The 16,323-nt window shown below is 33.2% G+C and overlaps 1 protein-coding gene across 2 annotated transcripts; it reads left to right on the top strand.

The window, feature by feature from the left end:
* The first annotated feature begins 5,367 nt into the window (after window positions 1-5,367).
* LOC110632981 (phosphoglucomutase, chloroplastic) lies at window positions 5,368-14,044 on the top strand. Of its 2 annotated transcripts, XM_021781397.2 has the most exons (22): window positions 5,369-5,771; window positions 5,865-5,930; window positions 6,126-6,170; window positions 6,266-6,358; window positions 6,465-6,517; window positions 6,776-6,827; window positions 6,905-6,973; window positions 7,753-7,821; window positions 8,674-8,796; window positions 8,875-8,927; window positions 9,166-9,244; window positions 9,328-9,392; window positions 9,475-9,542; window positions 11,157-11,275; window positions 11,355-11,429; window positions 11,546-11,661; window positions 12,780-12,921; window positions 13,073-13,154; window positions 13,237-13,283; window positions 13,393-13,470; window positions 13,558-13,663; window positions 13,781-14,044. In XM_021781397.2, exons 1-22 carry the CDS (start codon window positions 5,523-5,525, stop codon window positions 13,846-13,848), a joined length of 1,917 nt encoding a protein of 638 aa, XP_021637089.2. In that variant the 5' UTR covers window positions 5,369-5,522; the 3' UTR covers window positions 13,849-14,044. The 2 variants fall into 2 exon arrangements, with proteins under 2 accessions (XP_021637090.2, XP_021637089.2); XM_021781398.2 differs by lacking the exon at window positions 11,355-11,429 and having other exon boundaries at window positions 5,368-5,771.
* The last annotated feature ends 2,279 nt before the right edge of the window (window positions 14,045-16,323 follow it).

Below are 16,323 nucleotides of genomic sequence, written 5' to 3'. Positions count from 1 at the left end.
TGCAGTCTTGTTAGGAGGAAAATATTAAGCCAACAAAACTTGTGACAACTCATCCCAAGTAGTTATTGAACTTAGAGGTAATGAATGCAACCACTCCCTAGCATGATCCTTAAAAAAAAAGGAAATAATCTCAACCGGATGGCATCATCTAACACTCCATTTATCTTCAGCATGTCAATAATCTCAAGAAAATGTGCAAGGTGCAAATGTGGATTCTCAGTAGGACCTCCCCTAAACTATGATTGTTGAACCATTTGACAAAGTGAGGGCTTCAACTCAAAGTTATTTGCTTACACTCTAGGCCTTGTAATACTCGGTCTAAAATCTTCAAAACTAGAAAAAGCATGATCCTTAATTGATCTGTTATTATTGTTGTTTGCCATAGCTTCTATCAGTTGTTGCTCTTGATGTTGTTCTTGCTGTCTTTGAATTTTGAGTTCAATTTTTCTTCTTTTAGACTATGCTCACAAAGCTTTAGCTGTCTTTTCAATCTCAGGATCAAAAATTAAATTAAATTAATTTCTGCATTTTTTGTTCTTCTCATATAAAAGATGTGTACCTAAAAACCAAAACAAGAAAATCTCAAAGTAAAATGATAAAGGAAAGAAATTAAAATAAAAAATAAAATGTTCAAATTAACCAAATAATCAATCGTCGAATATCAAACAAAAATAAATCCCTGACAACAGCACCAAAAACTTGATGCGTACTCCGCAAGTATACGGGTCGTTCAAGTAGTAAAGAAAATATATCGTCCCATAGAGATTTGCTATTTGAATACCAAACTATAAAAGTCACAATTATTTGGGCTATCGATAATGTATGCCAAAAAGTAAAGTAAGAGATGTAGCAAATTAAATTGGGAAAGTAAGGAAATTATAATAAAATAAGCAATTAAATTTCTAAGCATTATACTAATTTACTAAAATTTCAGCAAGTAACTAAAGATTTAATTAATTAATGGCAAAATTGATTCTAGAGTTGAGGTTCATGAAATAAATTTTATTGGAATTTGGATAGGCAAAACCAAGATTAAGGGAAATATAAGTTTGAAGGAAGTTGATTATGATTTCCTTTAATTTCTTTTTCAAGCAAACTAAAGAGTATTTCAAAGAAAATTAAACTCCATTCTCATGCGATGTTTAATTATCCAAAATCCTTTAAGCACTTTAATTAACTTGAAACTCCTCTTAACCCACTAATTTATTTCTAACGCTAGGTGATTAAGTTCATTATCCTGATTATCTATCATAGATTTTCACTTCTCGGTCCTTCAATCTAAGATTAAGAATAAAACCCAAAGGGTACCAACAATTGGTATGTAAATAAGCACATAAGATAAGAATAAAAAATATATATATTAAAATCTGATTAAAACCAGTCCAAATCCACAAATAAAACTTAAATCATTACACCCAACTCTGAAATCTTAAGTATCTACTCACTCATGCTTGTATCTACAAATAGAAAATATGAAATAAAGCTAGAAAACATGAAAATGAGATTAAAAATAAAAGAACCCAGAAAAAAAGAATCTAAATCTCTAAATATGGAAGTTGGAAACGTCACTCTAGAAGTGTCCTTCCTCTAAAAATGGCGTGGTTCCTTCTTTCCTTCTTCTTTTGACTTTTCTCTCTCTTTCTCCTTATAGTAAAAATGAAAATATAATGCTTATATATCCTCTCAAGCTTTGCCCTAAAAATGGTCTCTAAAGGGATAAAGACAAAAAGTATAAAAGGTGTGAAAAGAGAAAATTTTTCCATGTCATCAAATCTGCCAGCGTCATCCCACATTCCTCATGTTGATTTAAGTTATTTTCAACATGCCTCATGTTGATTCGGATGGGAAGCCATTAGATTCTGCATGACCAACTACACGGGGCATGTTGAAGTCCCTAAAACTTTGGACAAGTTTTATTCTAAAATCTCTGTCTACACAACCTAGTGTTGAATCTACATGCCTCATGTAGATTCTTGCTGGCTGACTCTTATCTTCACACGCCCTTTAACACGGGGCATATTGAAACCTTTGAAAATCTCAGCTGGTCTTCTTTAGGCAAATTTTCTTCATTTTTCACACTACTTTAAGCTTCCAAATCACTTTGAATTTCATCTATATAGACTTTTTTGCCTTTAAACCTTATTAAAATCTATCAAAAACATTAAAATTCCAAAAATCAAATATAACGAAACAAAAATTAACAAATTAACTAAAATAAGCACTAAAAGCATAAAGTTACTAAACTAAAAATGGCAAAATGGATACAAAATTACCCTAAAATACTTATATAAAATGGGTTTATCAATTATAAATCCCACATGAAAAATATAAACTCAAATGGGTAAATATAAATAGTTACATTATAATATTAACTTGGTTAGTTATTTTAATATGTAAAATAATATAATTACTTATATAAATTTAAATTAAAATAAATTAAATTATAATTTGATCAGCACTCTTTTCAAATTTAACAGAGATTAATTAGGCTATATTGTGTTATGGGCTTCCACCGTGTAAAGTTGTTATTATCAATGAATATTTATACTGTTAAGAAAAAAAAATTATAGACAGGACTCTATGTAAGAAAGAAAAAGGACAATACACTTGGAATTTTTTTTCCTTTCAAAGATAATTGATAGATGAGGGCAAAGAAGTGTATGCAAATTGAGATTATTCCATCGGGTTGCAATAAAGGGTTATAAGCTTTTGTTGATAAAAACTAATTAAAACTTTTTTTCTAGACAGATATTTTAGTTTTATTATGATGTTAAGATGTAATAAATTAAATTTTATATGAGAATTAACGAAATTATTACTCCCCAAATTAGAAATGATTTCAACTTAGAAATCATACTAAATTGAATTAATTAATTTCAATTTAGTTTAAAATCAATCATAATTAATTCAATTTCGATTGATTTTAACTTCATTTTAATTTTGAATTAAATTGGTACAATTTCTATTCGAAATATTGGCAATGTCTACGAACATGACATAAATTGGGGTGACGTGTCGAGAAAATAAGATGTTAATGGTAGGAGAAAATTGCCGTATCCAAATTAAGTCACCTACCCAATTAATATTAAATATATGTGATCTCTAATGGCCTGACTTAAAATATTAATTGGTTTCGTTGAGATGTTGACTGTCCTCCCCTGCTTTTCTTGAGCAAGAGGGCACAGCTCATCTCCATACCAGAGATAGGTTCATCCTTCCCCATCTTCAGTTTTGGGTTGTGAATAATTGGTTTGATTTTTATTTTATGGTGCAAATCCAATGCTGATGAGGGAGGGGTTGCAATAGGATCTACTTTTTGTGAAGTTCCAGTGTTGGCTTCCTAGAATCTCATATAGATCGTTTGGTTGCTAGGTTCCGATCCCTTTAGCTATATTTCATGGTCCTATATCTCTAACTCGACTGGTACCCCTGATTTGATTTAGTGTTTGGGATCTCTGTTTTTGGGATGACTTTTAGCCTTCATGTGCTTCAGTTTAATTAGGCCTTATTGCGTCGTGGGCTTCCACCATGTACAGTTGTTATCATCAATGAATATTCATACTTTTGGTTAAAGAAAAAGATTTTTTTTGCCCTTTCACAGATATTTCATAGATGAGGGCAAAGAACAGAACACAAATTGAAACTATTCCATCGGGTTGCAATAAAGAGTTTTAAGATTTTGTTGGTAAAAACTAATTAAAACTTTTTTCTAGACAGATATTAGATTTTATTATGATGATAAGATGTAATAAATTAAATTTTATATGAGAATTAACGAAATTATTACTCTCAATTATTTATATATATATATATATATATAGCATAAATCAAATCTAAAATTTTAAATTATGCTTTTAGGATCAAATTAATATTTTGTCGCTAATTGTGTTAGGCACGAGCAAATTATCCTATAGTGGTGACAAATGCTTTAATTTAGGATTAGTCGTCAAGAAACCCTTAAACTTTAGAAACTTTTGCAATCAAACATTAAAATTTGCATAATTATTAATTAAACTCTCAAGTTTGATTAATGTCTCAAATTGACCCGTTTGTCAAAAAATTATTAATATACTTACAGTAATTTTACGTAAGCTGCCATATCATTAATGTAGAAGTCATATTAGAAACCCCAAATTAAGGTTAGTTGTCAAAAAAAACTATGAATTTTATCAATTTTTACAATTAGATCTTAAAGTTTGTATAATTACTAATTAAACCTTACATTTGATTGATATCTCAAATTGATCGACCGTCAATAAATCATTAGTATGCGGTGCTTATAAATAATTGTAATGACTATTGCTTTAATTATTTTGGTTGGAATATGCACTTTTTAAATTTATTGATAGTTGATATTAATGTACAATTGATTAAGGAAATAATTGTTCTTTATTCTAATGGTTTAATCCACCTTACAATCGCTTGGAGAGGCTAACACATTTGCTTCAGGAAGTTACACTTTATAAGTTTGTTGATAGCTGATATTAGTAGACAATTGATTAAAAGAAATGATTGTTCTTTCTTCCAGTTGTTTAATATACCTTACAACGGCCCGGATAACGAGTTATTGACACATTTGTTTCAGTAAATAAATGATTAAGGAAAAAGTTATAGAGTTTAAAAAAATTAACAATAAAATTACTGAGAAATAAATATAGTTTAATAAATAATGTAATTAAAATGATACACTAGTTAATGATTTACAGAAATAAAATGTTGATAAAGATAAAAAATATAATAAAATTTGACTTGTAATTTCTTATTTATTAAAATAAACTAACAAGTTATTGACGATTGAGTCAATTTAAGATATTAATTAAACGTGAGGATTTAATCAATAGTTATGTAAAATTTAAGATTAATTATAAAAATTAATAAATTTCATATTTTTTTGATAATTAACCCTAATTTTAGATTTTTGATATGACTTTTATATTGATAATATGGCATGTGGCATAGAATTACAGTTAAATATACTAATAGTTTATTGACCATTAGATTAATTTGTGATATCAATTAAATGTGAAGATTTAATTAATAATTATACAAACTTTAAAATTTAATTACAATAATTAACAAATTTTAGGATTTTTTTAGCAAATGAACCCATTTATTAATTTGTTGTATTTGCTGTCTGTATGGTGAATTTTCGGGTTTGTCTATCACACGGGCAAAGCCCTAGTGGAGCGGGAAAAGCCCATTTTGTTTTTGATTGGGAACATAAGCATTTGAGTTGTGGGCTTTACTATGTAATTGGATTCTTCTCCCTCTAAGCGAAGAAAAAAAAAAAGAAAGGAAAATAAATAAATAATGGGGAGCGAAAAGGGCAGTTCACATGATAGAATGAGAAGGATGATCCTATCAAGTACATACACGAGGCAGTCTTAGAGTTCGCAACGAAAAATAATAAAAAATAGGACTGAGCTCACCTCTGTTACGGATCCTCTCTCTCATTCCCACTCTGTCTAATGCATATATAGAGAGAGGGAGCTAAGCTATAGGAAATTGCAGTAATTGTAACAATGGCGTCCTCTTCTTGTTTGAGAGCAGAAAACGTCTTTTCTCACACCATCTCCAAGTTTAAGCATTCAAATGGAAATGGAAATGGGAGCATCCGTTCTCCTCCAATCTCATCGTTTTCTCTGCTTTCCTCTTCTCCTATCTTCTCTCCAAAATCTCCTCTTTTGAAAACCTCACTTTCTCACTCTCTCTCCATCAAAGCCTCCTCTTCTTCGTCTTCCACTGCCATCGCCGAACCTGAAGGCATCAAGGTTCTTTCTCCCTCTCACTCCTTACATGTTTCTATCTGCTGTTGCTTTTTGTATTTATATAGCAGTTGGGAATTTGATGCTTCTGTTCTGCAGATTAATTCAGTGCCGACGAAGCCGATCGAGGGGCAGAAGACAGGGACTAGTGGGCTTCGAAAGAAGGTACCTACCACTCAACCCTTTTTCTTTGCTCTATTTGTTTTCTATGCTGTACGGCACGATTTTGAATCGATTTGTCTGTTTTTCGCTCGTAGAGACATATAAATTAGAGTGCTGCGTCTTATGCCATTTGATGTTTTCTTTAATATTTGGTTTGGTAGCACTTATTCATGCTGGATAAATTACTTGGTTTTGCAGGTTAAAGTTTTCATGCAAGAAAATTACCTCGCGAATTGGATCCAGGTCTGATTATTTTACATGTTTTTGCGGCATTGAATTTACGTTTTAGCGTTTACTATAGGGTGGCTTTGTTGAATTTTTGGATTTTGCATGTATAGGCATTGTTTAATTCATTGCCACCAGAGGATTACAAGAATGGGTTGTTGGTCTTAGGTGGGGATGGTCGTTACTTCAACAAAGAAGCTTCACAGGTCTTAATTTTTTACATATCAACGTGGCATGATTTCTTTTACCTTGTGTGTGCTTGGTTATATGATTCCTCTGTCCCTCACTATTGAAATCGGATTTGGATTGCAGATAATCATGAAAATTGCAGCAGGGAATGGTGTTGGTAAAATCCTGGTTGGCAAGTGAGTATTTTGATTGCCTTTTGTTTTCTTATGTGAAATTCTTATGAACAATTTTAAACTCTGCCCTTTTCCTGTTAGTCTGCTTGATAACACATTGGAAGTCTCAGCAAGAGTTCTGTTCTCTTTATCTGCTAGTTGACTTTACAATTTACATGATACTGCTAGTTTCTTTTTTTTTTCCCCCCTAAAGACAATACAGCTATATATTATTTTGCTCTGGATACTTTTGTTATGGAGATTAATATTCTACCATTACAGGGAAGGTGTTATGTCTACCCCAGCCGTTTCTGCTGTGATCCGAAAGAGGAAGGTGAGCACATGCTTCTCATGTAATTGTTACTAAATTTTCACATGTTTTGTTTGTTAATTAAGCAAATGTTTTGACAGGCCAATGGTGGATTTATAATGAGCGCAAGCCATAATCCTGGGGGCCGTGAATATGATTGGGGTATCAAGGTGAATTACAAGTACCAGAAATACTTAGCGTTAGCATAACTCATGTCTCTATGAGATTCGCCTTCATGAGATGTTGCTGCAGTTTCACATTGACTTTAAACCAACTTCAATGCAGCTCCATGTCTCCACATTGTTTTTTAATCAATGCATGAGAATATGGCATTTAAGTGTAATAGGCAGATATGCATGATGCAGAAAATTGGCCCACTAGTCTTTGTTATCATACTCTTAGTCCTAGCAATTGCCCATCTGCATTCCCGTTGTTCATCACTTGACAAATTTGAGTATCCCTAACTTTTTTTATTTGCTGTTTACTGAAACATTCTTAAACCTTTTTTTTTCAGAAAAAAGGGTTATGTATATATATGTATCAAGATCAGTTTATTTATATATAAATTACATAGTTTCTTTCATGATCCAACAACTCTGTGTTTCGCGATCTCACAGATTAATTGTTGGATTTATTTATTTATTTATTTTATGTAGCTCATACATACTAAACTTCAATTGCAAACTTTTTTATTATAATAATGGGCAAAATTATTACATTATAAATGGAATACGTAGCCGAATTTGACCAACTTAATAGTTGGCATGCATGTTCTAGAAAAACAAAGTAGTACATCTTGGTTTCTGAAAATGTAAATTAATATATATATATATATATAATGTTATGGGACTCTGTAAAAAATTGTTTAATTGACAATTTGACATGTGTGTAGGAATCTCTAAACTTTCATATCATTGATGTAAGTATCATGTTTCTGTTGATTTTCCAGTTTAATTACAACAGCGGGCAACCTGCACCTGAATCTATCACTGACAAGATTTATGGAAATACACTTTCTGTAAGTAACATGTTGTTTATCATTCTTTGGTATGGCCGCATGCTTCTTTTTTTTGTGTCCTTTTTGAAGAGAAAAATGAAGATATTAGGGTTTTAAACTGCCTTTTCAAGTAATCAAGTTTACTGTTCTCTTGCAAGGATAAATTTTGAATGAAATTTATTTTACTTCCTTGTCAATCTTAAAATGGAATTTCTCTTTTGTCTGTGGGTGTGAAAAAGAAGCTGAAAATTATGGCACTGTACTATTCATGGGAAATTGATTTCAGCCTCTTCATGAGAAATATAAAATTAGAAATTCATACCAAGATCCTTAATACAAGATCTTGGACTACAACACCCACGCTGTTAGAGCAGCCTTGGCAAAACCAATATGTGGTAAGGAGTAATGCAAGGGCTTGGGTTTGGCTTAGTTTTCATAATCAAACCTCTCAAGTTCTTCTGCATATTTTCTAGGTGTGTCAAGAGTGCTCCTTAATACATAAAACCTGAACAAACTGGCTATTAATGGGTTGGCTGTTGCGGCCAATTAAACTATAAATAAATTGCTTGTTGATTTAATATAGACAATGTTGGCTGATTTTAGATATTGCTATGTTGAAGAATCATATGAATTAGAATTATGCGGTTTGCTTATTTTTCATCAAATCCTTCTTTTGCTTATATTTATATTTCATTTTTTAATATTTTGTTTTAATGACTCTTAAGGTTCGTGTTTATCTTTTCTTTCCTTCTAAAAAATGATATGCCATTCCACTTTTGCAAAATAAGCCCCATATTTTGGACTGCACCTAAATGCCATAAGGCATCCGGCTTCCATGCATTGAGCATTTTAAGCTTGGTGTTATTATTGCAGATCTCTGAGATTAAAATAGCAGACATTCCTGATGTTGACCTTTCTCGTCTTGGAGTCACAAAATATGGAAACTTCATTGTTGAAGTAGTGGACCCAGTTTCTGACTACCTGGAGCTAATGGAGGTTAGAAACCAAAAGTTTTCATCTTTGGATGACAATTCATGTGGTTGATCATCAATAATTGTATGAGATTCTTTGCAGCATGTATTTGATTTTGAGCTCATCAGAAGTCTTCTTGTACGACCAGATTTCAGGTATATGAGTCCTCTGTTGAATTGAATTGTAGTTACTGTCCTTATATCTTATCTCAAATCAAGTCAATAAGACTACCCTGAACTATTCACACTTAACTTTGTAAGGGTTTCACTAGGCCACTCTTATCTGTGGCCGTATTTGCAGCTGTATTTTTTCTTCAATTTCTAATTAACCACTCTTGCAATAAAGTGAGATGTTTTGGTTTTAAAATGTGTTGCAATGGATGTTATCTTTTAGGTTTATTTTTGATGCCATGCATGCTGTTACTGGTGCTTATGCAAAGCCCATATTTGTGGACAAGCTGGGAGCCACTCCAGTATGTTCTTCAAATGAAATATTTGGAAAATAGTGTTCGACTATGCCTAGGTTTTTAATAGTAACATTAGATTTTTCATATAGGATTCAATTTCAAATGGAGTGCCCCTGGAGGATTTTGGGCATGGTCATCCAGATCCTAATCTAACGTAAGTAAATGATGCTTACTAAAGTGGAAGTGATCTGAAATTATTTGAAAGAATACTGACTTGGACTTGTATTATAAAACAGATATGCCAAGGATTTGGTGAAAATTATGTATAGCGAGAATGGGCCTGATTTTGGAGCTGCAAGTGATGGTATGTTAGATGATCTGAAGAGACAGAATTTCTGCTTATTTTCCATGAATGTGATGTATTTCCATTCCCTCATTGGCATGTTTGCTTGGATTCACGTGCATCTATGGTGTATTCAGTTATTTCCTTGATGTTCCAGACTGAATTTTTTGTGTTGAAATAACTAAAGGATGTAAAAAGAGTAGAAAAATTCTGCTTTAGTTATAATTATTAACGGTTCTATAAACACATTTATGAGATCAACAAAATAAATCTTAGTTGCAAATAAGCTTTGAAAATTACTGTACTTTTTTTTTTGTTGCCAGCATATTAGAAATTTAGAATGCAAGAGGTGGTGGTGGTTATACCCAGCCTGTACCCGTCGACTGCATAAATGGAGGGAGGGGAATATTTTACTCATTGGAAGCTATTAATCCAGTGGAGAAAGTCTAAAAAACTAGAGGAGAAAAAAATTATTGAAATGCATTTATAATTCAGAGCTGAGGAGCTAATTTCTAAAGTTGTTATGTGATTAGATCTATAATTTTCATGAGAGACTTAATAACTGAGCATTATATATTTCAATGCGGTCTGACTATACATATCCTAAGCTTGGTTATTTAATACTGATATCAAGAGAAACATCTAATATCATGCATGCATTATAAAATTGCAATTTCCATCTTATCTAATTTTTTCTATGATGTGTATTCAGATCAGGTTTATAAATGAATTTATTATTTCCATGCTTATTCACTAACAAAACAAATCAATCTGAGAATCAGTTCTCTAGGTTATGTTGCTTCACAAGTTATGCAAAGAGAATATCAGGTTGAGGTTCAAATTAGGTGAAGTTGGCGTTATGCTGTGGTCTCAACATCTTATCCAGATAGATGATGCTACCAAAAAAAAAAAAAAAAAAAAAAAGAAGCCAAAAGAACAAAACCAGTCTTGCATGATGAAATAATGGAGGAATTTTGGAGCAGCTAAACTGCATTACATGAGGACCTTGAAAGACGTACGTGGATTGATTTGGGTGGCAAGCAATTTAATGTGGCCTTTCAACCAAGCTTGGTTTCCATCAAACCTGTAGAGGTCTAGCTTGATAAGGATTGTCAATATGATGTCAACCTTGATCCTCTCTTTAGTTTCCTGTAAGGTGGATTTTGATTCTGAGAGTGCAACCATTGGTTGACTTGCTTAGATGATCTTGTTTGCTGCCATTTGCTGAAAGGAAAGATGAGTCTTAATTTACTTGCAATTCATATCATGAGGAGAAATTGGCGGACTTGTAAATTTTGAAATTAGTATTAACTGTGCATGAGTTTATCATGTTGTTGGATCCTTTGTTAAGAGTGTTCATTTGACGAGATTGATAGGTGGGAGTGGATGAAAACTAAAAATTTAGGTTGTCTTATGGTATGGATTAATGTTTATTGTCTGTTTTTATCTCATATCAAGATGAAATATTGGCTTTCCCTATTAGTATATCTTTTGAATTCCTGCAAAACATCAGAAGTTCATAATAAGAATGTAATTTCTATCATCAGATTTTTACATAGAAGTCTGACTAACATAAATATATTTATGTTGGCTTGCAATTTAATTTTTTCTTTTTTTGTTATTATTATCATGTAGGAGATGGTGACAGAAACATGATCCTAGGTAGAGGGTTTTTTGTTACTCCTTCAGATTCTGTGGCAATCATTGCTGCCAATTCACAAGGAGCCATCCCATATTTCAAGACTGGCCGTAAGGTAGCAATCAGTCCAACCTTTCCCTCCATTATTTATTTTCAGAGAAAGAATAGGAAATGACTTCTATTCCAATTTTCAGGGTTTAGCGCGGTCCATGCCAACAAGTGGTGCACTGGATCGTGTGGCTGAAAAATTGAATCTTCCTTTTTTTGAGGTTGAGGGCTTCAAACAAAACAGTGATTTTGTGAAAAATGGAAAAAAAGTTATGGGGCAGTTTACATCTATAGAGATGCTTGAATCCTGTTGAATGTTTTTCTTTCTTGGTTTTAGGTTCCCACTGGCTGGAAATTTTTTGGGAATCTTATGGATGCTGGAAAGTTGTCAATTTGTGGGGAAGAGAGTTTTGGAACTGGTTCTGATCACATTCGTGAGAAGGATGGCATATGGTAACTGACTATGGCATTTATATTGGTAGAAAAAATCATCCACGTATATTGACACTGACGCTTATTAGTTCTTATCTACATATTATTGCTCGTTAACTCAGCAGAATTCCCTACTTGAGGCTGGCTATGCAACTTTGGGCCTGGCATCTATCCAAGCATCTTAAATTTGTTATGCATGCACAAAAATGTTTAAATAGCAATGGTATACCTCATAAATTATGACGAGAACTTGTATATAAACATGAGAATGAGAATCACACCATGCAAGTCTTATCACACATCCCAGAAACTTGGGATTGGCTATTTATGATATATGATTTTGTAAAGGTCTGTGGTTATATTTATTTATTTATTTATTTTTTAGAGGGGGGTCGGGGTTTATTACCAATGATCAATTGTCACAAATTTCCTATTTCACGGCAATAGAGGCTGCCAATCTGCCATTATGCGTTGAACTTTGTCTTGGGAGTTGGGACCAATTAGTAGGGTGGGAGGCCCACAATATTACGTTGGTTTTTCTCTTCCATCAAAGAGAAGGTTGTGGATGAAGTAGATGTTCTATGCTTATGCAACTGACTATAATTTATTCCTATCAGTTGCTTGACCTTATAATGAAAGTTCAAGTCACAAAACACAGTGTTTGTTTTGATTGCATGTTTGAAATTTTTATAAGAATTCATCTGGATTGATGTGCATTTAAAATGAAGGTGGATTTGGATTGTGTTTCAAGTGAACAATCATAAAACACCAATATAATGTCAAATTCAAATACAGGCCCTTCTTTTTAGATAATCATCTACACAAATAGACCTTAACAACACAAATAGCATGGATATAATTTCCATGTTGGATTATCAAAAACCTCATCATAGTCAAGTTGTGTTTTAGCACATCAATACGTGGTTAGCTTTAATGTTGGTTATGTTCCCTCTGAGTTCTTTCATACTTTTACTAGGTGCATGGTAGAAGCAACTGGTCATTTTCATTTGTAAAGGATGGATATCATTTACGTGGCTCCTCCTTTTCCTCCTTTATTTTCAGTTTAGCATATCCTTATTTCTTCTGTTGCCAAACACCATCAAATCCCAATTGGAATAACTTCAATTTTCAAATTTCAGGGCTGTGTTAGCTTGGCTTTCAATTATTGCACACAGAAACAAGGACAAGAAACCAGGGGAGAAGTTAGTATCTGTTGCTGATGTTGTGAAAGAGCACTGGGCAACATTTGGAAGAAATTTCTTTTCTAGATATGATTATGAAGTAAGCATCATACCTGTCGTTTAAATATTTGCATTGTATTGTATTCACTTGTGTAGTTATATTTTTGACTTATTGATCTTGAACCTCAAAAGAGTAAGTTGGATTGTCTCGGAGAAATGCAACTCTTTAATACATCTATGTTCTTTTTCAGGAGTGTGAGTCTGAAGGAGCAAATAAAATGATAGAATACCTAAGAGATTTGGTCTCTAAAAGCAAACCAGGAGATAAATATGGTAAGTTTGTGTGTAAATTCTTCAAATTTAATCATATTTCTACCATGAAAATGTTTGACCATCATAAAATTGGTGGGTACAGGTAGTTATGCCCTTCAGTATGCTGATGACTTCAAGTACACTGATCCTGTAAGTTAAAATGCAGTGCGTATTTATTCTCTTTTCGATATTTCCTGGAGGCCATTGTAATTTGAAACTACGCATGTTGTGTTTGACTTTTTTTATGCAAATTCTTCAGGTGGATGGAAGTGTGGTAACAAAGCAAGGGGTTCGATTTGTTTTTACTGATGGATCAAGGATAATATTTCGGTTATCTGTATGCGCCACTTGTGATTTTCCTTTCAGCATTTGAAACTTTATATGGCACAGTTTTTTATGTAACTTTGATTTCCACATGTTACAGGGAACTGGATCTGCGGGTGCAACTGTTAGAATGTACATTGAACAGTTTGAACCTGATGCCTCTAAACACGAGATGGATGCCCAAACAGCCTTGAAACCACTGATAGGTCAGTTTGGATTTCATTTATGCAAGCAAAATGTTATTTCTTTGAGCTTTACATGCATAACATTGAATCTTTCTTTTTTAATGGAAATGTAGTTCTGATGTTTTTGGTTTGTTTCAGATGTGGCATTGTCTGTATCAAAGTTGAAGGACTTCACAGGTAGGGAGAAGCCTACAGTCATCACATAAAGCATCCTTAAATTTTTAGTATAATGAATCAAGTGGCATCTTGGAACTTCATCTTTTTCCTGGCTTAGTTTTCCATAAATATTCTTTCCTTTCAATTTTGGTCATTCTGTAGCTATCTGGTATTATGGTATAGTAAGTTGCTCCATGTAATGTAAAAACAGGCAAGTGGAAATAAATCTGTCATTTGGTTCCCGCATTTGGTTCCCGCCTTTGTAATCTTCTTGTTGATTTGGTATTATCATGGATGGGTAGCAATTTAAATGATACACACATTAATTATGATCAAGGTGAGTAACTTTCCAGCTATCTGATCTGTTCATAAGCTGCCTACTTAAGGCCTATAAGATTTTCCTGATGAACATTTATCTTTTCTTCTGTTAGTTTAGTTTTTGATGGATATAAAAGTCATTTAAATCAACGAAGATTTATGTTTTCTTCTGTCAGTTTAGTTTTTGATGGATATGAAAGTCATTTAAATCAACGTCCTCTCTCTCTCTCTCTCTCTCTCTCTCTCTCAGAGGTTTGATAATTCATTATTCAGTTTCCAGTACCGATTGGGCTTCGGGTTTAAGAACTCGAAATGAGCAAATTACCAATGGGAAAAATTACTGATAAGAGTGTTGACTGGAGCAGTATGGCATTAAATGATTAAAGGCCTTGGATAGTACCAAGTTGCAACTAGTTTGATGAAAAAGCGTGCCCATTTAATGTGTTGTGCGTACAGGAAGTAAGAAGACGAATATATTGGTGTTGGGTACCCACCTGGTGAGCATTCCTGAAAAATCTTGGACATGGCCAACCTTTCAAAAGGCATATTGGTCTGGCCTAAGCAGATAAGATATCCATGATATAAGAAAACATCCAATGACCTATCCCGACCTCAATTTGTGGGAGCTGAGTGTACAACTAGGACGAAGCATGACCAACTTATAAGCTATAGTGGGAGAGAGATTGTCCTAAATTCATCCTATTCTTGTTTCAAATGCAAGCCAACGCTTGCTCAGCAAACCCAATTGACATAATGAAACGGCAAGCACTTGAACATAAGAGAACATGTTGGGACACTTATTTTTGTCCTCTCAAGCTTTGAATGTACTAGTTGAAGTCACCTCTCAGGAACTTTTATGCCTTTCTCTCGGGATGTGACATTCTCTCTTCTTCACCCACGAAAACACTTGGAAAAAAACAAGGGAGGGGACTCTGGAAGTGTGCTTTTTCAGTGTGAATTGAAGGTTTCCTTTCTCTTTGTATTGCAGGGTTAAACCTATTATATCACCGACCTAACTTCTAAGGTGTGTACAGTCGGTTGGCGAATGATAATAATATCATAAAACCATCTGGCCCACAATTCACAAGTGATGTATAAAGATTGGATTGCATAGTGGCCTAAGCACAAAGCTTGAGTTATATTTATGTTGCCTTTTAGCTGCCCCTGAAATGGGCACACAAGTTGAGTGAGAAACTGTGACCAAAGTTTCAATAGCGTTTCCTTTGGCAAAGAGAGCATACTTTAAATATCATTGAAATGGAGGGCTGCCTTTTTCTTCAAAAGTCCAAAACCAAAATCAATCCGGATTGTCTATGCCCCCCATTTGTAATATGATTTAAATCCTCCACCAGACCCACCAACAAATAATTGCACAGACAAGGGAAAAGTAAGCAAACTTTTAGTGGATAATAAGAGGATGGAACTGTGTTTGTCCTAATTGACACAAACACTTAATCTATAGTTGTGTATAGATCCAACCTTGTTGGGTGTATCAGTTTCATGGGGTTTGCTCTTGAATAGAAAACTCAGTTTGCCCCACCTTTTCTCTGCATGACATTGTGACAACTCCACCATCATGTTAGTTGCCTTGCCTTTACTGATGGACCTTGATGTTCCCTCCTCCTTTTCCACCTACTATCCTCTGTCCAGTTGCCAACCATTTCTTTTCTGCTTTGCCAATTTTTAGCAGTCTATACACTTCTTTAGATCTTGTCAAATCAAATGGAAATTATGCCTAACTATAATGCTGTAGATATTTTCAATTATTCAATGACTCTTTCTTTTGATATTTGGTATTGATGCGATTTTTTCCTTGAAAAAAAAAAGAAGAAAAGATTGAACTAAAGTTTACCATTGCCGCCACTCTTAGAAATGAATTCCTGATTATTCTATGTTTTATGAGACAAATACTTAACTATTAAGCTCTAATCAATGCCAATAACGAATCGATACTGTCATGTTGTAAACAGTAATATTTAGGGCAACAAAAACTTTATTTTAAAAGCATGAATGCTCATTTGAAGATGGTAAATATCAATTTTATCATCAAGATCTTGTCGGATACGTAAATTTCAATTGATTAATCGCAATTACTTGTCAATGATTCTAAGCCTGAAAAATGAAAGAAAGTTGTAAAAGAAAGAAATCGCATTACTCATAATTTGTTTTTGGTGAATTGTGTTCGTCAAACTATCTTTTGCTAACAT

Source organism: Hevea brasiliensis, chromosome 13 (assembly GCF_030052815.1).
Source record: "Hevea brasiliensis isolate MT/VB/25A 57/8 chromosome 13, ASM3005281v1, whole genome shotgun sequence".
Lineage (NCBI taxonomy): Eukaryota > Viridiplantae > Streptophyta > Magnoliopsida > Malpighiales > Euphorbiaceae > Hevea > Hevea brasiliensis.
The sequence above is the reverse complement of the archived record's forward strand: the minus strand, read 5'-3'. Positions and strand labels throughout refer to the sequence as shown.